Source organism: Penicillium nucicola (genome assembly GCF_028828085.1).
Source record: "Penicillium nucicola strain IBT 29836 chromosome Unknown utg000005l, whole genome shotgun sequence".
Classification (NCBI taxonomy): Eukaryota; Fungi; Ascomycota; class Eurotiomycetes; order Eurotiales; family Aspergillaceae; genus Penicillium; species Penicillium nucicola.
In genome coordinates this window covers 701,611-726,072 of record NW_026643129.1, presented here as the reverse complement: position 1 = coordinate 726,072, position 24,462 = coordinate 701,611, and the positions used below count along the sequence as shown (strand labels likewise).

Here is a 24,462-nt window from a genome sequence, read left to right as displayed (position 1 = left end):
ATACAGTATAAGTGTATAACTTGTACAATCTGGCTGCCTAGTCAATCGACTCGACAGTATACAGTACTTGCCACTCTTTCACACCCGCCCACACCCGGAAGCTTGGAAAGAACGGACAAGTCGATCCAAAGTGGCTTAGAATTGAAATCGCATGAATTCTTACCTATTTATAAGATCTCTGGTGCTCAGCCCCCCCAGGAAGTACCGACCGGGTACCCCGTCCATAGTGAATACGTAGTCAGTGTACCTGTGCCATACAACCCGGAATTACCTGGGCCTAACCCTTCCCTTTCCTCTTTCTCCTCTCTCTCAACCTTACCCCCATCACCACCATCCATTTCTTTCCACTCTCTCTAGGCTGAGACCACTGAATCTGGTTTGGCTTTTCTGTTCGTGGATGTGCGCGCCGCTCTTTGGGATTGATCGGCCTTAGCCACCTCCCAGGCTGTGAAGAGCACCATGGCGTCAAATTTGCCAGCGTGAGTCTCCCCTCTCCCCGGGTTGTCTGTTGTCTATCTTGGGGACTGTTTTCTGATCTCATTGCAGCCAGCCAAACCTTAGGGTCACGAGTAAGATCTCCTTTGTCACTTCGTCCTCGACTGGGAAACACTGCGGGGTTTGGATTCCGGCACGAGACTAATCTTCTCGACGACAGTTATTGCGGCAGACGGCCTCTACAAGCGCGATGTCTTTAGTATGTTGTCTATCTCGGGGAATCGAAGATTTCGAGACTGGCGGGGTGATGCTGACCGGTTCCTGCAGGGTTTCCTGATCCGTTCGCCGTGGCCACCGTCGGAGGAGAGCAAACACATACCACCTCCGTGATCAAGAAAACTCTGAATCCTTACTGGAATGAACCATTCGACTTGTACGTGACTTCGATATGATCTCTGAAAAAAAGAGCGAACGTATTAACCGTGGGGTGTTGGTGCTTGCAGGAGAGTCAATGAGGACAGCATTCTTGCGATCCAGATCTTTGACCAGAAGAAATTTAAGAAGAAGGACCAGGGCTTCCTCGGAGTCATCAATGTCCGAATTGGCGATGTTATCGACCTCTCGATGGGTGGTGATGGTACGTCCGACGAACGCCGATCGCGAGTCATACGTGGACTGACCTGACGGCCTTGTGCCAACCCCGCAACAGAAATGCTCACTCGTGATTTGAAAAAGTCCAACGACAACCTTGTGGTCCATGGAAAACTGATCATCAATTTATCATCGAACCTCAGCGCCCCGCATCCTAACCAGAATGGCCTCCAACGTCAACAAGCCCAGACTTCAACTTCCAGCGGCCTTGTGCCCCAAGTCGCTGCACCCTCCCCCTCAAACGCAGTCAGGCCCTAGTAACATCGATACGCCCCCTGCTGCCGCCTCAAGTTCATCTCTCAACCAGCGCACCCCGTCGACCGCTTTGCCAACTGGGCCCCCTCCCCCCTGAACGGCGCCCCCACCAACCCCCCAGGACCAGGTGCCCCCTCCCGTGCTAACCTCAGCTCCTTCGAGGATAGCCAGGGCCGATTACCCGCTGGCTGGGAACGGCGTGAGGATAACTTGGGACGGACGTACTACGTGGATCACAACACACGCACCACCACCTGGTCACGACCAGCGGCCAACTACAACGAGCATGCCCAACGTTCGCAACGGGAAGCCAACATGCAGCTCGAGCGCCGCGCTCACCAGAGCCGAATGCTGCCCGAAGATCGAACCGGCGCGAGCTCGCCGAACTTGCCGGATGCGCAACAGATACCTACACCACCACCCGGTCCTAACGCTGGCACGTCTCTCGCAAGTGGAGCGCCAGCCGGGTCGAACGCGAATGCGGTATCCATGATGGCAACGGGAGCCACCACTGCTGGCACAGGGGAGCTTCCACCAGGCTGGGAACGACGAGTGACGCCCGAGGGCCGGCCGTACTTTGTGGACCACAACACGCGGACGACGACATGGGTCGATCCTCGCCGACAGCAGTACATTCGCATGTACGGACAAGGGCAAAATACCGGCGGTGCCAACAACACTACCATTCAACAGCAGCCCGTTTCGCAATTGGGTCCTCTGCCCAGCGGTTGGGAAATGCGTTTGACCAACACTGCGCGAGTATACTTTGTGGACCATAACACAAAGACGACCACCTGGGACGACCCTCGATTGCCCTCGTCTTTGGACCAGGGTGTGCCACAGTACAAGCGTGATTTCCGCCGCAAGCTGATCTACTTCCGATCTCAACCCGCTCTGCGGATCATGTCCGGTCAATGCCATGTCAAGGTTCGTCGTAATAACATCTTCGAGGATTCGTACGCCGAAATTATGCGCCAAAGCGCGTCCGATCTCAAGAAGCGCCTAATGATCAAGTTTGATGGCGAAGATGGTCTTGACTACGGTGGTCTCTCACGGTATGCTTCTACCAACGCTTTGCAATTTCTTCTGCAAGTGTTTCAGCAAATGCTTACTCTCACAGTGAATTCTTCTTCCTCCTCTCTCACGAAATGTTCAATCCTTTCTACTGCCTCTTCGAATACTCCGCCCACGATAATTACACCTTGCAGATTAATCCCCACTCGGGCGTGAACCCCGAGCATCTCAACTACTTCAAGTTCATTGGCCGAGTGGTCGGTCTTGCTATCTTCCATCGTCGTTTCCTGGATTCCTTCTTCATTGGAGCCTTCTACAAGATGATGCTGCGGAAGAAGGTCACCCTTCAAGATATGGAAGGTGTCGATGAAGATCTACACCGTAACCTGGCGTGGACCTTGTAAGTAATTCGTTTCCTGTGGGATCTCAACAAATACTAACCCCATGATAGGGACAACGATATTGAGGGAATTGTGGAACTCACATTCTCGGTTGATGATGAGAAGTTTGGCGAGCGTCGCACTATTGATTTGATACCCGGTGGCCGGGACATTGCTGTCACCAACGAGAACAAGCCACAGTATATTGAGTAAGTGCTTTTAACCCAATTGCAAAATCAACCAGAAACTAACTACGTCAGGTTGGTGACCGAGTGGAAGATCGTCAAGCGAGTCGAGGAGCAGTTCAACGCCTTTATGTCCGGTTTCAACGAGCTTATTCCCCCCGATCTTGTCAATGTCTTCGACGAGCGCGAGTTGGAATTGCTCATTGGTGGTATTGCTGATATTGACGTCGATGACTGGAAGAAGCACACCGATTATCGTGGCTACCAGGAGCAAGATGAGGTCATTCAGAACTTCTGGAAGATTGTCCGCACCTGGGATGCTGAGCAGAAGTCCCGTCTGCTTCAATTCACCACCGGAACTTCTCGTATTCCCGTCAACGGTTTCAAGGATTTGCAGGGTTCCGACGGTCCCAGACGCTTTACTATTGAGAAGTCGGGTGACCCTATTGCGCTGCCCAAGTCGCATACTTGGTATGTTCACCTGACCTCGTATTCACTTTGCATATAGAATGCTAACATACGACCAGCTTCAATCGTCTTGATCTCCCTCCTTACAAGACTCATGACGCCTTAGAACACAAAATGTCTATTGCCGTGGAGGAAACGCTTGGATTTGGACAGGAATAGAGAGAGAATCTTGCATCTCTTGCCCTCTTATTGCCGACTTGCAGGCTTGCTTCGACAATTGCTTTCGCACTTGTCTTTTGCATCGTGCCTGGATATTCCCTTTTTTTCTGTCGGATTGTTGTTCTTTGTTAAATGTAACCCACTACTCACGAAGCTCTCGTTTTCCAAGCCTACTTTCTACTGAAATCTTTCAACTTTCAATTTTCCACTGTTTCTCTATTTTCGCTTTTAGCCCTAGGATAGGTTCAACTGAGACTCACCAGGCCGGGCTAGGTAGCCCTTGTCTTTGGATTTCAAGGCTGAGTTGGTGATGAGGTGGGTGTACTTGACTCCCGTCATGTCATGCCATACCTTGGGTACCCTAGCTCTGTCGTCCTCGCATTTCGTTTCCAGTCTGCTTTTCTATTCCCATTTACCGTTATCTCCCCTCCTCCTGCTCCTCCAGTCCGCCCATTGCCGATCTACATACATACACATTCCTTCAACTTACCCTTCCTCACATTCATTGATCTTCACACGTCGTCGTAGCAGAATTCCATCCCTCCCTTCACTCTGCCCTATTTTACCTTGTATCTGGTCACTCGCTCACCTATATGTTATATCACCTTCCTGTCCTTCTTTCATACGCTCTACCCACCGACACGCTACCCGTTGCTACCGTATATCAATTGTCGTTCTACATTCCGTCTCGCGTATGTATATAGCCTGTTTTCATCTATCTATGTTACTGTCTCATCGTGTGGTCAATCTGATTTTTTGAACGGGTTTCATAATATGATATATTCTAGTATTTAGTGTTTCTGCACTGCTTGCCATTGTGATAGTATATCTTCACTCTAGCATTAACTATACATACGCCTCTACATATATATCCAGGTCCTGGAGTCGCATGCTAATTTTGGAATTCAATCGATTTTTCTTTTTGACTATTTAGCCATACATGCGAGGCTGGGCTTTGTGTAGGCTGGATCTTAGTTGCATTATGAGATGGTAAGATATAACAGTGTTGTTCAAGTGTTTGATTTGAGCTACTTTGTGCGTTTCTTTTTCTTATTTTGATTCATTATGCCAAAAAGAGATGTCCTTTCATCAATCAGCTCGCGTAGCTCAGTTGGTAGAGCGCGGCACTAGTAATGCCGAGGTCCATCGTTCAAGTCGGTGCGTGAGCAGTTGTATCTATTTTTTTATTTTTTACTTTTTAGTTTCAATTTCTTCTTGGGGGTTCATCTCCTTTTTATTGCCGCAGAGCATTTAATGACACGGGTGAGACTTGGGATGCATTGTTCCATACATTGCATTGGTTAGGTCGACTAGGTCCTGGATACTGGTTCACACTGGGAACATACAGACTCCCTTGAGCTCAACAGACATAACCTACAGTACTTATGTACTCAACTTATAAGATGTGACTGGCTCATGAATCCCCCCTATTCCATGTCTTCATAGTACTTACGGAGTACTGACGTGTCAATCGAAATCGCGACACCCAATCTACTGTACTGCAGATTGAAACCCACAATTCACAAGAAACATGCCCTGTCATTTTGCCGCATACCAATAACAGGTAATGATGTGCAAGATTCCTTACTTCATGCAGCGTTATCTCCCCTCCGATCGAGTCCCAATCGAAAATATGAGACTTGCCAGGCAAGATCCATCGTGGAGCCAGTGTGGCACGCTAATGGACATTCATCGTAAACCCTAATCCACCAGATCGTCCGCAGATCTTCTTGCTGCTGCTCGATCGACAAAATGGCCAGGGGATCCAGATCTAATTTTACAAGGAGAAAATATTTCCACTTATTGGGTGCTTGACATTTATTCTTTTGCGCTTCGATTGAAATTGTGTTATCATGGGTTTACCGTATGCTTACCGTGTCATCCCTTGCAACGAGAGAAACAATTTCTAACTTCTGATAGCGTAGAGGGTTCGGCCATTGACTGGGATACGACTGAGAAGGCTGGACCAAGCGTTCAAAAATGGGCGACCGAGGTACATTTGGCCCTCTGGCTTTGACTCTGGACTTGGCTGATATTTGCAGCAATTGCTTTGTATTTGGCACAAACAGCGCCATCGTAGCGACAGTTCCGCAACGTGGGGTGATGAGGTATGCGACTATCGATACGGACTTTGCCAAAGACAGATGCCAATTAAACTCAGATTGAATACAACCTGGTTGATCTGGACCATGATGCATCGCGCGCGACAATGTTGCTAGAACAGGAGAGAGTCATCCGAGAGTGGGAGCGAGATCCTTCCAGCACGGAATCGCCGTACGTATAGCTGCGATAAGAGTCTCAATGCATCAATCACTAACATGAAAAATTGAACAGAGTGACTCTGCAGTGGGAAGGAGCTAAATACGTCGTCGAAACAACGCCAGCCAAGCCATACTCGGAAAGTATCGAGGATCTTTTAAGTGTTCAAGCAAACATGAGAAAGAGGTATGAGAATTCTATTCCACTTCCTGGAGGATTTGGTACTAATAGTCTCAGGCGAGAAACAATCAATCGCTCCCTCGCCTCCAATCAACACACCATCTCAATAGGCTCATTCCCTCGCGCTGGAGTTGATGGCCAATGGACAACGCCACAGGGACCGACCCAAACGAGTCACTCTCTTTGCATGCTTCCACGATATAGGAGTCTCTTTAGGAGCATACATGGTCGGAGGCAGGGTAACCCTAAAAAGACACGCCTTTACATCCATCAAGACTCGCAAACGACCAAGTCGCCTCCGCAAGAGAGAGTTCAAGATTCTATCTGCTTAGACCATATCGAAGTCGGAGTAGGCAGCAGCAGTCTCCAGACAACATTCCAGACATCGAATGAAGCTGAATGCCGCTGGCTATATGACCAGCTTATACCCCTCGCGCCAGTCTTTCTCGCCATGACAGCAGCAGTCCCAATATGGAAAGGATACCTGGTTGACACGGATGTTCGATGGCAGCGATTCGGAGATATAGTAGACGACCGCCGACCAGACGAGATGGAGCATACGGTATGCCTCCCAGCCCAGCCAATATGACACAGCCTCAAAGGACAAAGCACTGACAAAAATTCCACCCCCAAGCCTCCTCGCTGGACCTATAATCGAATATATCTGTCCCAAGAGAGACCCCCAGAAATGGAAAGCCACGCCCCCCTGCAACCAATGAGCGAAACAATCAAACAGCGCCTTCTAGACGGAGACATGGACGACCAACTAGCAACTCACTTCGCCTCGATCCTCTCCCGCGACCCCCTCGTCCTAACCCAAGATGACATGTCCCACTTCAACACATCAAATACCAAACTCTTCGAGCTCCTGCACGGCTGCACATGGCACTCAGTGCGCTTCAAACCCCCCGTCTCGGACAGCGGACCAGGCTGGTGCGTCGAGTTCCGAACAATGGAGGCTCAACTCACAGATAGGGACAATGCTGCCTTTGCCATATTCACTTACCTCCTCTCGAGGGCAATTGTGGCTCTCCATTTGAACTTCTATATCCCAATTGATAAAGTGGGAGAGTCAATGGAGTTTGCGAGTAAGCGCAACGCAGTCCTTGACGAACGCTTATGGTTCCGTCACTCGGGGTGGTTGGCTGAGTCGACTCATCTGCCTAGGCCGGCGAGATCGGCGTGCAAGGAAAAGGCCCAGACTCGTGTTGAGGGTGTGGATTCTGCTTTGTTGACTGCTGATGAGATTTTTAACGGGGAGGCGGATCATAGGGGGTTCCCTGGGTTGATACCGCTGGTGCGGTATTATCTTGAGTATAGCGAGATGCCGCTGGCGGAGCAGGAGAGGATTGCGCCGTACTTGGATGTTGTGGGGAAACGGGCCAGTGGGGAGATGCCAACGCCGGCGTCTTGGATGAGGGAGTTTGTGAGTCGACATGAGGATTACCGGCAGGATGGTTATGTCGATGAGAAAGTGTGTTATGATATGATGAAGGAGATTGTGCGCATGAATGAAGAGTGAAAATTAGAAGCATAATTAGCTGACGAGGTTGGAATTTACTCTAACTTGATTATTTTACTTAGTTTGATCTGCATAGTTGCTTGCTGCCCTTAGCTTCTCTCCATATCGCCATAGGATAAATGGAATGGGACAACCGATCACCAATGCCACGAGTGCTAGGATGGTGTTCCCCCAGCCATATCCCACTTTTGCATACATCTCGGGGCTGAACAAGGGGAAGCCGAACCCAGTCAATCCTCGCACAATGTAGACAGCGCCGTTGGCACTTGCTGCGTACACGGGGAATGTATCCAAAAGGTATGCACTGACGCATTGGAAGATGATTGTGGCTCCCATCAGAGGAAGTGCAATGCCAATATCAGGCACAATCCAATGTGTCTTGTACTCCGCGCTCCAGCCATACCAGAGCAACCCAATAGGGACAAGTAGAGAGGCCGGGACCATAATTGGTAGACGGAACTCCGGCTTCCCAACACCGTTGTTCTTGGCTACCTGATACTTGTAGACACGATCGGTTCCAAAAGCACAGATTTGGGCACCGATAAAGTACCCACAGCAGGGTGCGATGTAGTTGAGGGATCCGGTGCTGATTGCCATATGGTACTGTTTGGTCCATAGGTCTGAGAAACTAGAGAGAAGAAGGTAGACGATCCCATAGAGATAGCCGTAGTAACATGCCAGAGCTTGGATAATTGGCTGTGTGCCGAGGAAGAATAGCGATCTGGAGATGGTGCGTCGGTAGAGCTGGCCAACGGTTTCATCTTTCTCATATGGCGTCTTCCAGATGAAGTCGTGGTCCTTGCCCTGTTGCTTGGCTTCTTGCATGATGGCTTTCTTCTTCTGTCGAAGGAGAATAGGAGCGTATGTCTCTCGCGCAGTGATGAGACAAAGAACAAGAAATATCCCTGCGGAAATGGATGTTGACCAAAATGCCCACCGCCAGGTGGTGTAGTCTGCGATGAATCCGCCAACAAGGGGTCCAAGGCATGATCCTAAGACTGGACCTAGGCTAACCAGAGCAACAGGGAGGCCTCGTTCCTCTTTGCGGAACACATCACCAACCATACTCGCGCCAACCTGGAGCAGTATTAGATCTTGGTCAAACAATAGAGGTAGTGGAGTGTAGATGCACTTACAGCCAGGGATGCACTAGCACCAACTCCACTCAAGAGACGGAATACCAATAGCTGGGTGATACTTGTGCAAAACCCACACCCAATATTGAAGGCTAGGTAGATTAAACTGCCAGTCTGCAATACAGGCCATCGTCCATACAACTCACTGCATGGACCGAGCAGGATTGGACCCATGGAGTACATGAGCAAGAACAATGACAACGCCAAGGGACCAGTGATCGAAGAAGAGACGTGGAATTCCTCCTCAATAGAGCCGACAGTGGGAGTGGTGATCGTCGACGACAATGGCATCAAGAATAGCGGGATCGAAATGGTAGCCATGATGATCCATTTTCGTTTTGCTGGCCAGTCTTGAGGATGGTCGCCCTCGAAATCGACTAATATCACTTTTTGATCCGACACATCGGGGGTTTCGGACATTTCAGGCGTTGTGTGTTTGGCGAAACATAGATTATTGTCTGATTCAATTGGTGTGGATGTTTTGTGTAGATTCTGGAATTCTGTCTGAGGGTAAAAGGGCAATGATAGTCCCGATTGAATTGGCAGAAATATTTGCCCCCTGCATTGACTGCGTTGAACAAATTGGTCAGGTACCCATCGGCGGTGATACAACGACGATCGGAGGGTCCATCTTGGTGGACTTTGAACAGGTTCATCATTGCCATTACAATAGTTTCTGGAGCCATAAAGTTGGGTGCTCCACTCGTGGATTCGAGTTGGGCTTGGTGGCCCTAAGATCTCGGAGCTACGTCAATGTTGTAGATCTTCCTCCTTGTTTCCGTGGGAGGGGTTAATTGGGTCCAGCTGCTAGTATCTTCTAGTCTCGAGTTAGTATAACAGGTTATAAAAAAGGATTCAAAAGCAAAGGCTCAAAAACAAAAAAAGATGTGCATCATCCGTGAATCGAACACGGGCCTCGTCGATGGCAACGACGAATTCTACCACTAGACCAATGATGCTAAGACATCAAACAGCTGGAATTGCTGATTGGCTGCTGATATTTGCGGCTTCCTTAATGTGTTGTTGTACCTGCAGCAAGTCATGCCAAGACATCTCGTCAAACGTTATAATTGATCTATAGATTTGCGTATCGATTTACAATGTTGGAGATAGGAGGTATTATAGTGGTCTTTTTCTTTGATTATAGCTTTGACATATTAATTCAAGGCCTAAGTATATATTAGGAACCGTATTTGGGCCGCGGCGGAAGACTCCTTCAGATGTGTCAACCTACAAGGTTTATATATATACGTCTGGTGAGTGAAGTGTGTCATGTTTCTGGGTCAGATCCAAATTTATTGAGAGAAAATGTCCACATCCATCATTAGTCTGCTAATATTGCATAGCATTAACAACAAGGACGTGGGACACCGGCCCTGTGCATTGCTTGGGTTGCTTCGCTAGAAGTATCACACTCGAATCACAGGTCCCAAGTCGAACGACAATTGAACTTGTACAAGAATGAGACACCAAACAAACAGATCTAGAGCAACTGCGACAGAGCAAATCGCCTTTTCCCTCCAAAATGCACAGCCAAAATATGACCAATAAGCCGAAGAATGTAAAACGTTGATTGGACTTCTGGTCAATGGAATGTCCGTTTAACTTTAAACACAGAAACAACGGGCTGAGAAGCTTTTTGACAAATTCCTCACCCCCGGACCCTTAAAATGACAGCCCTAGTTTGCAACGGCCAGAACTTCATGGGCGACTCTCAAATATGTGTAAGCCAAAACCTTCGCAATATCAGCAAAGGCTTGAATTAGCCATTTCTATTGGTGGTTCGCGAATTGAAAATGAGCCACCAGCAGGGGGTCAATATTTGACCGTTGTCTGTTGACAACGATCCAATTGGATTATTTAAAGAAGATGTCATTTCCAGTCTGGCTTGCTCACAATCTATTCAACTTTCCCTCCCGACCTACCGACTCGACGCATCTCGTTTATTCCCCCCCCTCTAACCGTTCATAACAGATTTAGGTACACCCGACACAGCAGACATGCAGCCCATCTTTTTCTTGATCATGTTACTTTTTGGTTTCACCCTTGCAGCCCCGATTATGAAAAGTGATAGGCTTGAAAAAGAAGTCTTTGAACGCCCGGTAAGATACTTGATTTTACCATGACGATTAATCAGTACTAATGGGATTAAAGCTTGTAAGTGGATTCTCTCACCAAAATACCAACATCTTCGACGTGACCCTAACATAGATGGACTCGATAGGTTGTGAGTACACACTTGATTCCAGCCTCTAGGAGATTCTTTCAATTATTAAAGCCGGGGCTGACATAACTGGCCATAGCCTGTAAGTATCCCACAAAGAGATTGGATATAACAAGGTGGATTCTTACATCGCTTGATATGTATAGTCTGTGAGTTATGATTCCAGCAAAGCAAATCAAACTCAACGGTCAACTAACACGTTTGACACCTACAGATAGTAAGTCTTCTCGGCTCTTAGTTGGTCAACGCAGGGCCATTTGATCGAGAAAACATTGCTGATAACACATTCAATTTAGAATGTGAGTGAAATAGAAAGTCTGCAGAAAAAACGATGATGTTCGATCAAAAGCTTACGGGGTCGTTTATCAAAAGAGTGTAAGTTTACCGAATTGGTCCACGATCCTTGGAAAAATACTGACAGTCTTGATGATTTAGCTTGTGAGTACTCCTGCGCTTCATTTATAGGTGACCTGATCAAATCAGAACCTAACACGGATGGTAAATACAGTTGGTAAGTAATGATCTCGATGTCGCTCACCTAATTTCTTGGGAGAGGGCGCTAACAAATGTCTGTTTTAGGATGTGAGTCACATTATCAAGAAAATACATCTTCCATTGCAATTGAGCCTCACTAACCATCAAAAAAGAGAGTGAGTTTATATTCGGTATCAAAGATCTTTCGCGTGCTTATATGACTGACTGCGATTCGCCAGTTGGTGAGTGCCACAACTCCATTGAATTCGGCAACAACCTGGAATCTAATGGACATGACAATGCTAGACCGTGAGTTCCGTATGAATCCCGAGAATTTGAAATTGATATTGACCGAATCTCCTCTTCTAGGAAGTGAGTTATTACCCCGAATCTCAGGATTGTACTGCTGGTAGACAGAGCTGATGAGTGATCTGCAATTACAGGGCGTATGTATATCCTATGAATTCATATACTCAATGCTAACCATCCTAGACCGTGAGTTATCTGAGACCCAAAGTTGAACTGCTACTCGATCGTGAGACTTACAAGAATCCGCTGTATAGGAGGTAAGACAATCAAAGTCTAACAATTCACCTCAATGCGCAGAACTGATGATTTTATTTATTTTTAGAATGTGAGAAATTCCCTACATATCAGTTTCAACGCTCGAGCAACCCAACTGATACAATTATTACCTTTAGTTGGTAGGTAACGTCGACCGCGAAGAAGAATCAGTTGCGAAACCCAGGAACGACCGAACTGGGATTAGAAAAGTGGTGAGCATTTCTCCTTAACCCCAAAAACATCCGAACTATGATATTAATCAAGCTTACCAGCTATCGAATCTTTTCGGTCTTTGAAGAATGGAACACGGTATGAGGACAAAACCTCGACTGCGGTCTCACTGCTAATCTTGATTATCGCATTCAAGAAACGCCTCAAAATTTTGGAGAAAAAAGGTTGTGCTCTTTGTCATAGCTCTATGAGCAAGATAGGATTTCGGTTTTATTTTACACATGGGTGCCTTGGTTTGGGTTTTCGCCCTAGAGTCTAGGGTTTTCCCCATATCGTGATGTGAATGCAAAGGCCAACCACTTTTTTACGTTAAATTCTCCCCAGCCTAGGCTGTTATGAAAGTAGACTCGAGAGAAAATAAGGTGAGATCTGTAATCAGAGTTGGATTTGCTCATAGAGTAGACTTAGGACTTTATTTGAGTCAACATGATAGTATCAGTTAAGTTAAAGCACTTCGTAGCAAGGTAAAAAAACCACTTGCTTTCATATTTCATGGAATTGACGTGACAAAGACTACTCTACTCAACTATTCAAGTATCAGCATCAAACCAAAATTGAAACAAGGATTCACATCACTGACCTTGAGCCGGTCTCAAGAAAAAGCGCTCAGAGTCACTTCCGTCATATCCATCTAATAGCAACTGTCCATCATCACTGGAACGCAAGAAATACCCGGAGTTTTCCGCAACGAGCTCATATTTGCCATCGCCCACGAACTCTGGGGTGAAAGCCTGAGAGCGTTGGCCGGTGACACAGGAAGAGCCTTGCTCGGTACCACAGTCGATGTAGGCACCACGTAGGTTTCGGACCGTGAAGTATTTGTTGTCTGCATCATCGGTGATTGCATGGAAGTCCCAAATCTGACTCTTGTCGCCATGCTTTTCAGTAAAGTCGAGAGGGATGCCGGGCGAGCTACTATGGGCAGTCAGGGCCAAGTTTCCCTGAGAGATGACGGATTCGATTGTGTAGGTTCCACTAGTCAGGCCATAAACAGAGTTACAGAGGGCTGCGAGAGCGCCAAGTCCGAAAAAGGCCTTCATGTTGTTGATATGAGGATTGGGAGTGGGATTGAGGTAGATAGTGGGTTGTGGGGAGATTGGAGGTGCGAGGATAAACACGCTGATACTAATATATTTATATTGATTATTTTACTGTATGTGGGAAACTCGACAGCCATGAACATTTCATGATGGCGAGCTGAGACATGCATGAACTATTGATACCTGCATTGTGATATATGTACCCCAACTCGTATGACTTGGTCACGAACTGGGCCACATCATGCAGGGGTTAATCCCGTGCCGCTTGAAGATCTACTGAGTAGAATACTTGTAGGACGTTCTTTAGGCATTGCAATTCATAAGGACAACGTCTTAGCTAACCAGTGGGTATACTGTAACGTTACAACTCAAGCCCAAGGAATTTGACCAGCGCAATCAGGCTTATGTTTGGCGAAAGCGCTAAGACCATGCAATCAAGAATCAACAACGGAGGAAAAGTTCTGTCAGAGATCGACTTTGAGATGAGCCACATACGCCATTCAATACGCTTTCTTTGTACTTCCCGCATGTACTCCGTACATAGTGTTACATCGGAGACTAAAGCGATGAAGAGTAACACTAGCTAGAGTCAGCTTCAAGCAAGGGTCCATTTGATTCAGGAACATTCTGTACAATGAGTCTGTTTTTCGTAGTAATATTTGCTGTTCTCAGCTGGTGGCTGGCATCTCGGAGATCGCCATGTCCGTGAAGATCATGTCGAGTCGTATCAATTTATTTATGCCACGATGATACTCGTAGCGCCTCGAGAATTCACTCGATAGGTTAAAATATCTTTTCATGAATTACATAACGTAACAGTTACCAACTAAAAGGACTAGAGTGGATCCACGTGATACGAGTGGAAGATTGGCTATTCCTCGTACAGTCGAGTGTCGAACGGCTCCTCTGAGATAATCAATTCAAAGAAATCATTTGAAAAGCGACTTCTCTTTGATCTTTGTCAATTTATAGCTATTAGCGCAGGTTTTAGCGCGGATTCAAACCCCATCGAGGCGCGCACGGAGTGTGGATTTGGGTACATCCAAACAGCGCGCTACTCCGCGTATACAGTAGAGGTAGATTGCTGTTTCTGAATAAACCATATAGCTAAGAACATTCTACCCTTCTACCCCGAAATTCTTAAGAATAATCAGTACAAATTAGTGGCATGGTAGGTGCTTAAAGGAGGAAGGTCCAATAAAATGACGCGTTTTGGTTGGGGTGCGTAGCTCATTACCTGCCACTGTCTGGGGCTGTCCTTTTACTTGTTGAAAGTCGTGAATGGTGCATGCTAGCTGCTATATATTAGCGGTGAAAAATATGATAATTAACGCAAAAAGTGCAAATAATAATGAGCTGTAGGTCAAAATATTCCACCTGTTTTCGGATATGTTGATGCCTGCAAAACAAGGCATGATTAATTCATGCCAAGACTTCATATTTCGTGATAATTATGGTAGAAATAGGCCTCAAGATACATGGCATGAATACTAGCTCACAGATTGATTGGCCTAGGCTGAGTTCAACTATTTACGGTGTTGGATCGTTTGATAGCGACTTGAGCCGAAAGCCTCAAACGGCTGCAATGCCCAATCCGGCGTATGCTACAGTATCATTGAATGTTTCAGTGGAGCATCGACGACGCTTTTGCTCATACTATATCAACAGCCTGAAGCAAATATTATGACAGATATCTTTTCCTTGACCCCTTGCTCCTCACGGGTGTAGGGTATCTCAATCTTTCGAGATGCCTCGATTGAGTCTTCTCTCCAAGCTCTTAATTCTGGTGATTGCCTTGGTGACCGTGCTATACATCGCATACCCCTCTTCGCCGTCAGACTGGAAATTCAGTCGTGTTTCTGCTGGATATCATGATCTGGCAACATACTATTCCCACTTGAGAGCTGGGCAACACAAGGACTCAAGCGAAACCTATGCTACCCACGAGACTGTTGCACAACTGATCCAGGGCTCGCATTCTTCTTCAGAGTTGGAAAAGCCAAAGGACGAACATGCCGATTACCCCGAGGAGACTCCGGAAGAGCGACACTGTTTCTCAAGCGGGATCAAGTCCTCCAGCCCGATTCCCAAGATAGTGAACTTTATATGGCTCAACCGGACAGAACTCTCCTTTGTGAGCTATCTAGCCATACGGTCAGCACTGGTATCTCTCCAGCCAGAGCAACTGAATCTGCACTACACAGATCTCAACGAAAACAACGAGTGGCTGATCAAGCTGCGCGACAATATTACCCTGGTTCACCATGACATGAAACAAGAATATCCGAGACAAGTGGAGGAAAACTGGCATCTAGCGCATGTCTCGGATGTGATGCGGCTAGACATACTCCAGCGCGACGGTGGCATCTACTTTGATACCGATATCATCTCGCTGCACCCCTTTGACAACCTGCTGCATAGCCCCAAAGACATGGTCCTCGGCCAAGAGGGTCTCACCCGCTTCGGACTTTGCAACGGCATCATTTTGGGCCGAAAGGGCTCCGCTTTCATGAAACGCTGGAAGGAAAGTTACAGCACGTTTGAGGTGGGCGAGTGGAACACTCACTCGGTTATGCTGCCAAAGGAGTGGTCTTTGGAATTCCCTGAAGAAGTTTGCAAGCTGGCACCATCGGTGTTCTTCTGGCCAAGTTGGGACGCTATTGAGTATATGCACGAGCTGCTTACTGATACCCAGGCTTGGGATTTTGAACAAACCCTTGCCAGCAATAATGGCAGCATGTACCCGAATCAGCTTGCTTATCACGCTTGGCACCAGGTTGCGCCGCAGCTGAACAGCTTGACACCTGAGATTGTCATGACGCGGAATACTCGATTTAACATATTAGTTAGACGATTTTTAGAGTGATAGAACTATGATACATGGAAGCATTACGCATTTGTTTGCGGCTTTATAAAACAAGACCAATGAATTATTTTACATCTCGAACTTTTATCATCTACTGTAAGTGAATAATTAGCCTACCGTGGTAGAGAGATGATAGGAGAAATGTTTAAAAGATGAGCCAAAATAGGGTAAATAATGTATCAGAAGGTAGGTAGTGGCCTTTTCACGCTTCCTGTATCTGATATAGATAGCGAAAGCGAGGCAATTGAAACAGGAAATGAATGAGGCGAAGAAAGATAACTTTAAGTATAAATAAAACAATACATGAAACGGGATAAATTTGTCACAAGATTCAATCCCGCAGCCTCGAAGTCATAAATCATAAAATTGCGGACGTTCAACGGCGACTCTTGAGAACAGCGGCCATGTATCTGTTCAAACGGTTAGAATTGGATATATTCAAGCAGAAGGCCAGACTTACAAGCCCATTCCTAGCAGAGTCAGAGCAAGCCCGGCAATACTTTGTCTTGCGATAGGCTGACCACTTAGGTACCAACCCAGGCCGACAATCGTGCAGGTCTTCAAATGTCCAATGACTGTGCTGCTAACAGGACCCACGGCGTCAATGACGGCGAATTGGGACACGTTCACGAGGCAAGCGAAGAAACCACTCTGAAGAGAATGAAAAACATCAGTAATTGCTTCTGACATCCGAAATTGGGGGGTTTTGTTCGAAATAAAATAAACAACTCACCGCAAAGATTGCGAGGTATAATGATGGCGAAAGCTCAGTAGTTGCAGCTGGGGCATCTAGAAAAGGGACCATACACAGAAGCAAGCCCGCGCTGACCGGTGCTTGGTTAAGTAGAAGCTGCATGCTGCTTACTTGTAGCTTTTTCTGATAGCTTCCAATAAGTGCGGTGTAGATAGCACTGGCAAGCACACCGGCAAATGCACAAATAACACCCTTGGACGACGTTGCGACGGCCGTATTAGTCGCAGATCGTGTATCAAACCAGAAGATGGTCCCCACGCCCATTATCAAAATTATCATTGGAAGTATGGAGGCTCTTGGAATGACGGTCCGATAGAGTAGAAATCCCACGAGGGCGGTTGCCGGTGTGAGTAGTAGTCGCACGAGCTGGTGAAATATGACCGACGAGTTGGCCAGAGAGAGGTTTTGGAGAATGACTTGAGCGGCCATAAGAACTATTAAGTGCATGTTGCGGTATAGAGGAATTGACTTGGCGACAAAACCCCCGCAGCAGGGTTGGGATATCACCCACAGAGTGAGACCGGTGATGAAAAAGTGGTAGGATGCGAATGCCATTTGGCAATTGCGAAGTGTTTCGTTTGAGAAAATGTACTTGTTTGTGAAGACCTTGAATTTGTTAGCTGATGAGAAGCTTTGCGGCTCTCGTAAGGCTTACTATAGAGACTGTCGAAACAACATTGGTTGTGATGGATAGCACGAGGCGAAGCTTTCCAGGGGCTCTGCGCTCGCCATCTGCTGGCTGCTTGAGCGGCTGAAGCTCTGAATTATCACTTTCTTCAAACGATTTCGTCTCTTCTGTTTCTGGTGACGAGTAGCCGGTCAAGGATGGCAGGCGAGACCACCCCTCTGCCCCTTTGAGCTTTGACCTGAGCTCACGGAACGAGGTCAACATCTTTGATTCTGCTCAGCAGAGGACAACTGAGAAAATTCACATATAGGATAGACTTGTACCTATATCACACAAAATTCATCGGTCAACTAACGTTTGCGGATAGGGCAAATACCACCCCTTTCCGCAAACGTCGTAAGTAACGTTGGAAGTAGTACTTTTCTTTTCATATTATTTGTTTAGATTTTTCCATTGGCCACTTCTCTATTTACAACCATTTCTCTTAGCTAACCTGCAAAATCGCTGTCTTCACGATATCTGCGTTTTAACAAAGTGGCTGCCGCTCTTGATACATGTATTGAACAACAAAGGACCTCATTTAGAATAAAAACAAAGTATAAGTCAATAGAGCACAGAATACAGAGTGTAGCAACCAAACTAGTTAACAAGGTAGCCTTGTGGGTAGACAAACTCCTTGGGACGGATTTCTGCTGGTGACCAAGACTCCTTGCCCCATTGCGAGATAATGATTTCCTCGTCAGATATCAGTCTGTGTATATTGCGCCTCGTGCTGTATACCATGTTATGGGCAACTTCTTCGTGAATTGTCTGGTCGCCGCTCTGGATATCTGAATCTTTGTATGCCGGACCCGCTGGTCTATATGTGCCGATTAGGTTAGGGAATGGCGCGAAGCATTCAATCCGCTGACGATCACCAGTACCACCACACAATTCAGACATGGCATTGTCGACCGGCGCCTCTATGTGGTCAATGGCGAGAGCAGTGAGGATTTTCTTCGCCCCTCGGTTTGAGACGGCATAACCATAGGTGCAACAGCCTTCCCTGGCGCGGTAGACAAACCGCGTTGAGTCTTCAGGAAAGACTTCCTTCCAGCTGTCAAGGGGTCCGGACCATGTACCGCGATTTTTGACACTCGGGACTGTTGGGTCCTCGGGTATGGCGTAGTATCGGGTTTCATTCGTATCTGGCCCTGACGCGCATCCTCCAATCCAAAGTAGATCCCAGTCGGTTCCATAAGGAGTCTGCTCAGTTGGTTTGCTTCCTTTCAGAGAGTGTAGGCCGTGAGCAAATTCTTGGAGTTGGGATTTGATGTTCACGTCCCAGTCGGCATCGTCTTCAAGTATCAAGGCGGTTGAATATGAGTTTGTTAGAACACTAAGTTTTCACCAGTAAGAATTAGGAAAAATGACCCAAATAGAGAATAAGAGATATCAACATACTTGCTCAATGCATTCATGTGAGCTCGCCAACATCCGATCGCATTGGGGTCCGTCACTGAAAGGTTGTAACCCTACGTTCAGAATCAGCAGAGACTCTGCAAGTCCCTCATGTAATTGCATACCTCAGGTAGTGCCTTCTGTTGTAGTTCTTGTGGTCGAACACCATCGAGCCATTCCACTTGAAAGCCAGAAACCGCGGCTGATACCGTGAGGAAATCGCGCTTGTCTGTACGCTCTTTCAAGCCAATAGCATATACGTGCTCGAACTAAGGTAATAACGGAAAGGTTAAAATTGATTTTGTCAATCACGCATTTCGTAAGAACTGAGTACTCACCCCGAGGGTGCCATTGGAGATGCGGTCGAGCGCTCCATCGCGAATGCCACTTTGCGAAAACCGGGATAGGTTCTGCGGCCATAGAGTTTCTGGGGTGTTTCCAATCAGGAGTGAAAATAGTATGTAAGAAATGAAAAGCGCAATAATGATCGAAAATATCCTGTAGGTCCTTTGGGGCATTGGAGAACCCATGGTGAGATGCGCCAATGTGATTATGCCCGGGTGAATGATGGGCTATCTGCCTCGGAATTGTGAAATGCGATTCATTTGGATATTAATAAATCATTGAATGCAATATGAAGTGGTCTTGCCTGGCATTCTTGCGGTATACTATATGCGGCCCTTGACATTTACAGTGCCGCGTGCGGTGGCCAGGAATGCAACACAACATCCAAACAGCCACTACATCCGGAAAATCGGTCTACTGCCACTTTTAAAAATATGAATACTTTGTTGGAGAGTTTTTGGTGATCTGAAATAAATAAATGTATTTCATGCCCTTTTCAATCCCTATGACAGCCTTGGAGAGCTAAATCTATGGTATAGTATGACAGTTACTGCGCGTTCATTTTTAGAAAAAAAAGGGACCTTGGGAAGATAAGGCAATTGATGGTCATGTTTGAAACTGGGTACTCACGAATATAAGTTCAGAGGAAATGGGATACGGGTTTTATGAAAATTTATTTGGTAAGGTGGGCTTGACTAACTTAGTGAAATGAGAAAAGGGATACAACACAAGAAATGACAGGGGATAAGTCTTAGATCGTAACATAGGATTCATTCGAAAATGTACACAGAGTTCAAGACAAGACCACAGAAATATTAAATCGATGCTTCATGGGAGACAAGCGACACTGTTCATCAAGAAGGGGCTCCAGGCGCCGCAGGTGGCATTGGCATCCAATTCCACTTCTTGTAAAAGTACCCTCGAGGTCTTAATATTGGATAAGGCCCTGCTACCTGCTTGGAAACATTAGGGTCCTTGTATCGGCCTTGTGCCAATGTTAGTGGTGGGTTCTTGACCAGATCAAGGTCTGGTAGTTTGAGGTCGACCAAGCGATTCGCGAGGCACATAAGGCCTTGGCCGTCCGGGGCACCCCCAACATATAACAAATCTCTTACCCAGGGTCCATCGAGTCGGGGAACACCGGTGGGGCTGAATCTGCCCGGATTCACACCACATGGGACCCTAGTCCAGGCTGTCATCCTGTGGCGATTCGCATCAAGAATTGTCGCCTCAAGTTCGACAATTAAAGTAGTTTGAAAGTTTCCATGACTGTCGCCTACTCGCTGCTCACAGACAACAGGAAGATATGGTGCTTCGTTTGGATGAACGATATGGACAAAGTCTTCTTCATAGATTGACATACAGGAGGAACCAGTGTCATGGAGATAGTCAAGCTCGGCAAACCATGCCTGTCCTGGAGCACGGAGAGCAATTTTCATCTACGCATCAAGTTAGGGCATGTTCAAGTGGACAAAGTGGGAGGAAGATCCATACTGGAGTGTGGTGGCTTGGGGTTCTTGGGCCCATAATCGTCGAAGCATAGTTGCCCTGGGCCGAATGTAACTGAAATTTAAAGTTGAGCGAAATGCGTTAAAAACACCAGTGACATACACGTACTCCTTCTGTCCAAAATCCCTCTTTGCCATTGTGGGCCTTGTTGATCGTTTCAAATTCATCCCAATCGAATGGTCTTGGTTGGCAAAGCTGGTCTCCATTTGACCAGTAGGTTACTAACATACCATCCCAATCGAGTTGGCGCTGTCTATATGCTTCCATAATAGCTTTGATATTAGGAATCTGCTTATGTTTGACAGATTTCTCCTCTAGGTCCTTCAAAACAAGTTCTAGGTAATGTAATCGGTCTTTGACTTCATCGTCAAGGCCTTCATCCTCAGAGGATCTTTTCTGCCTGGAAAAGAAAATGGTCAGCAATCTTCAAGAATCTGCCAGTGAAAGCGATCCCTTACTCCCTATCGGTCTTTGCGGCCTCATACTCCTTCAGTCGCTGCTGAAAAATATGAGGCATTATATTTTCCGCGATTCTCTCATGGCATCTTTTGATTTGGCTTTCTATATCACTATTAAACACATTTAGCACACAAATTCCCACATACAACAGACAAGTCAATACTCACTCAGTGGCAAGGTCAGGCTCATTCATATGCCAACCTTTCGGAAGTTTGGCTGGATCCGTAAGAGGCTCCTTTTCGTCCCATTTTTGCCATTGTCTCTGCTTTTCAGGCCGATGGCTTGAATCTGACCTGTTGAGCTTAGAATAGGATTTATCCAGGTCTAGATCTTCCATGTCGAGCTGAAGTCGTGGAGTCGGATCTTGGGGAGCGCCTGTTGGTCGATGGTGTCTCAACCGTCGAGAGCGAGTACTCCGGCGAAGGTTGTACCGTCGTGCCATCTTTAGAATAAGACGTGGTAATAATAACTTGAATGGTGTTTTGTGAATGGAGCAGGCTAAACATGGAAAACTCAACTAATTATGAGACCAGCAAAACTAGATGAGCAAGAACAGAAATGGGAAACTCGGTGAAATTAATGTTTTGGAAAAGCTAGCATAACAAAGAGCATCGCTTCGAGGGCTTGAATCGCAAATGGTTGGCTAAGCTGCGACTTCGCTTTGTCTAACAATTCGGCAGTGTCTGAGCACGCCGAAGTCTTTTCTTTGAACTGCCACAAAGAAACACATGGATAAAAATAGATCAAATTCCAGCGAGAAGGTTTCACTCACGACTGAATTAATAGGAGAAGGGGAGGTGAAAGCTCTCTATTACGGGCATTTAGTTGACTCTTGTTTTGCAAATATCAGCCCTCTAACCTCGTGCAGATCAACCAGTCTCTCCATACGTCAGCGAAATCATGCCAAGCGGAATCTCTATTACGCTGACTGCTAAGCTGCTCTTAGATTTAACTTGATCAAAGAAAGGTGCTGGATCAAAGAAAGCTGTAAGTATAGACCGTAAGTGAATGGAGCCATTAAAAGTGAAGAAAGACCTGGGCATTGCGTCTTTTCTATGACAGCCACATTAATTAACTCTTTTATATCATCACCGTAAGTTCTTAGGCAGGAGTGGTCTTGAAAACCATGTGGCACTTCAATCAATTACAGATGACTTAGCTGGGACAGTGAGTAACATCTTTGCGGCCAATGAAGTATTAGGTGGAATCTACGCCCTAGGCTCTAAAAATGTAGCTCTGCTCAGAGCTCAGAGCAGCTAGTGTTTGTATTTCACCGGCATTGCGTCCAGCGCAGGTCAACACAGGATACTTAAGAATATAATAATGTTACGAATGAATCAATTTTCGTAACTCAAGTGAAGTAAACGCACTCCCAAGAAGATCTATTTACAAAATTATTCTAGGATAGAATGTAAATGTTTGAATGATAAAAAGAAACCTCTATATATACATTACCGAAACCAGTTTCCTCCTATAATCACAACCAATGCATAACAAAACAGAGTATATACCCGATAAATCAACCACCAATAAGCATGAAACCCATGGCACCAACCCACCCAAAGACAAAGATAAGAGTCAAAATACTAGCACCGGCCTTGTCGCCGGTACTAATAGGAGCGAGCATATTGCTCGACGAGTCGTCGCCATTGCCCTCACCCGCATTCGGGTCACTGGTACTATTACCACCACTATCAGCCGTCACAGGCCCCTTTTTGCCATTGTCGAAGCTGATCATGTTGGCGAGGAAGACATTCGAGGCACTGATTTCCTCTTCCATTCCTTGCCAGCCGTCATATTCGGATTTATACCACGTCACACCACATGTGTTGTTGCCTTTTCCGGAACAGGATTTTGCGGCGGCCTGAGCGGAGCTTTGTAGCTTTGGAACGATTGTGTCGTAGGTTGATGGAACGAGGAGTGCTGTGAATGCAAGCCATGATGATACGAGTCCCTTGAAGAGGATTTCGTTGTTGTTACATTGTTCTGTTGGTTCGCAGGTTACGTCCTCCAGGACGTTGTTGTTGATGAAGAATGTCTTGGACATTTTGGTGAGGAGGCCGTTTACGCGTGTCAACCAAATATCATCACCATTAGTCTGTTGTGTGTTGTTAGTGATTGTTGCTAACTTGCGGTATGTTGTACATAGCACGAGTTGTATTATGAAGATGCAACTTACCAGATTGTACATGTAGGCAGCGCCCATCATGTAAGTACCGTAGTTATATGTCCACTGGTAGTTGCCACTGGTCTTGCAATCATTGGACATATCAGTCGAGTCGGCAACATACCATGTCTGGTTGTTGAGTAGAACTGAATCCTCGGTCCAATCCCAGATCTTTCCCGCCCAATCGGAATATTTCTTATCATTCGTGTAGCGAGCAAGACGAGCAGACAATTGGAATAGACCACCGTTGGATACGGTATTTTTCATCGCGTATCCGGACTGATAAGGGAAGATCTGCCACCGAAGTCCACCACCGCATGCTGTGGTGTCCCATCGCTTAACTTGCGAATTGAAGGTTCCCTGAGCCAAAGAAAGCCAGGAGAACCCTCCATCGGAGACATCAGGGAACTGCAATTCAGCTGCCATCATTGCCGCAAGACCCCAGAATGACTGGTCGTCATTACCCTATTTGATGATTAGAATGTGTACAGAGGCTGGGGAAAGAGCGCGAAAGGGGTGGTTCTCACCAGGTAGCTACTGTAGTTGCTGGGCATGTAGTTTCCGTCATCACCACTTTGGTGCTCCAGTCCAACGCTCAGCTCATCATTGTAGGTTGTGTCGCCGGTCCAATGCCAGTACTGAAGTAGCACCATGAACAGTGCTGAGCCTTCCCACCATTTGTCGGGGAAAGCACCGGGAATTTGTCCAGTCTCATTTCCGTAATAGTATTTCATGGCCGCGTAGACCGTCGTACTGGCGGCATTTTGAACCGAGTCTATTCGACCGCGAAGTTAGTCTCATTTCTTCTTCAGGCAAGACGGGTTCACTGCGCCATACCTTGATCACTGGTATCTAATTCAAGGGCCCGCACTGAACATGAGAAGATCAAGAATGTGATCAGGCCACCAAGGATGGGCCATGTGCCAGATAATTGCATTCTGTATCAGATCGATCATGAATAGAATCGGAATGGGCGCGGAGGGGGAAGGTCGGGGGAAGAATGGGATCTAGCATGACAGAGAAAGTCGGGGATGCGACAATGATGTATGAGCAAATGAAATTAAAAATAGTTTCAGGGCCTCCACTTTTCCCAAGGGAATTGCAAGCTTTTGGCCTC

General features: G+C 46.6%; 9 protein-coding genes across 9 annotated transcripts; 3 read left to right on the top strand and 6 right to left on the bottom strand.

Moving 5' to 3' along the window:
* Nucleotides 1-459: 459 nt before the first annotated feature.
* Nucleotides 460-3,547, top strand: N7511_005358 (NEDD4 family E3 ubiquitin-protein ligase; the record flags this gene model as incomplete). The annotated part of the gene is made up of 11 exons (XM_057127735.1): nucleotides 460-479; nucleotides 547-569; nucleotides 656-694; nucleotides 763-868; nucleotides 939-1,072; nucleotides 1,145-1,261; nucleotides 1,394-2,396; nucleotides 2,462-2,755; nucleotides 2,807-2,944; nucleotides 2,996-3,391; nucleotides 3,448-3,547. 11 exons carry the CDS (start codon nucleotides 460-462, stop codon nucleotides 3,545-3,547), a joined length of 2,370 nt encoding a protein of 789 aa, XP_056984252.1.
* Nucleotides 3,548-5,400: 1,853 nt separating this feature from the next.
* N7511_005357 (Glutamate-cysteine ligase catalytic subunit) lies at nucleotides 5,401-7,508 on the top strand (the record flags this gene model as incomplete). Its single annotated transcript, XM_057127734.1, has 7 exons — nucleotides 5,401-5,411; nucleotides 5,468-5,540; nucleotides 5,590-5,655; nucleotides 5,709-5,821; nucleotides 5,882-5,992; nucleotides 6,044-6,548; nucleotides 6,723-7,508. The coding sequence occupies 7 exons, from the start codon at nucleotides 5,401-5,403 to the stop codon at nucleotides 7,506-7,508; spliced, it is 1,665 nt and encodes a 554-aa protein (XP_056984251.1).
* A 54-nt stretch (nucleotides 7,509-7,562) lies between these two features.
* Nucleotides 7,563-9,064, bottom strand: N7511_005356 (MFS transporter; the record flags this gene model as incomplete). Its single annotated transcript, XM_057127733.1, has 2 exons — nucleotides 7,563-8,585; nucleotides 8,645-9,064. The coding sequence occupies 2 exons, from the start codon at nucleotides 9,062-9,064 to the stop codon at nucleotides 7,563-7,565; spliced, it is 1,443 nt and encodes a 480-aa protein (XP_056984250.1).
* Nucleotides 9,065-12,709: 3,645 nt separating this feature from the next.
* N7511_005355 (RICIN domain-containing protein) lies at nucleotides 12,710-13,177 on the bottom strand (the record flags this gene model as incomplete). The annotated part of the gene is made up of 1 exon (XM_057127732.1): nucleotides 12,710-13,177. The coding sequence occupies one exon, from the start codon at nucleotides 13,175-13,177 to the stop codon at nucleotides 12,710-12,712; it is 468 nt and encodes a 155-aa protein (XP_056984249.1).
* Nucleotides 13,178-14,924: 1,747 nt separating this feature from the next.
* Nucleotides 14,925-16,043, top strand: N7511_005354 (glycosyltransferase family 32 protein; the record flags this gene model as incomplete). The annotated part of the gene is made up of 1 exon (XM_057127731.1): nucleotides 14,925-16,043. One exon carries the CDS (start codon nucleotides 14,925-14,927, stop codon nucleotides 16,041-16,043), a length of 1,119 nt encoding a protein of 372 aa, XP_056984248.1.
* A 376-nt stretch (nucleotides 16,044-16,419) lies between these two features.
* On the bottom strand, nucleotides 16,420-17,689 carry N7511_005353 (uncharacterized protein; the record flags this gene model as incomplete). The annotated part of the gene is made up of 4 exons (XM_057127730.1): nucleotides 16,420-16,453; nucleotides 16,504-16,694; nucleotides 16,777-17,403; nucleotides 17,453-17,689. 4 exons carry the CDS (start codon nucleotides 17,687-17,689, stop codon nucleotides 16,420-16,422), a joined length of 1,089 nt encoding a protein of 362 aa, XP_056984247.1.
* A 375-nt stretch (nucleotides 17,690-18,064) lies between these two features.
* N7511_005352 (uncharacterized protein) lies at nucleotides 18,065-19,395 on the bottom strand (the record flags this gene model as incomplete). Its single annotated transcript, XM_057127729.1, has 4 exons — nucleotides 18,065-18,803; nucleotides 18,869-18,939; nucleotides 18,991-19,134; nucleotides 19,204-19,395. 4 exons carry the CDS (start codon nucleotides 19,393-19,395, stop codon nucleotides 18,065-18,067), a joined length of 1,146 nt encoding a protein of 381 aa, XP_056984246.1.
* Nucleotides 19,396-20,064: 669 nt separating this feature from the next.
* Nucleotides 20,065-21,620, bottom strand: N7511_005351 (uncharacterized protein; the record flags this gene model as incomplete). Its single annotated transcript, XM_057127728.1, has 5 exons — nucleotides 20,065-20,649; nucleotides 20,705-20,773; nucleotides 20,822-21,119; nucleotides 21,178-21,288; nucleotides 21,346-21,620. 5 exons carry the CDS (start codon nucleotides 21,618-21,620, stop codon nucleotides 20,065-20,067), a joined length of 1,338 nt encoding a protein of 445 aa, XP_056984245.1.
* Nucleotides 21,621-22,697: 1,077 nt separating this feature from the next.
* N7511_005350 (glycoside hydrolase family 76 protein) lies at nucleotides 22,698-24,282 on the bottom strand (the record flags this gene model as incomplete). The annotated part of the gene is made up of 4 exons (XM_057127727.1): nucleotides 22,698-23,276; nucleotides 23,358-23,810; nucleotides 23,873-24,120; nucleotides 24,183-24,282. The coding sequence occupies 4 exons, from the start codon at nucleotides 24,280-24,282 to the stop codon at nucleotides 22,698-22,700; spliced, it is 1,380 nt and encodes a 459-aa protein (XP_056984244.1).
* Nucleotides 24,283-24,462: the final 180 nt, after the last annotated feature.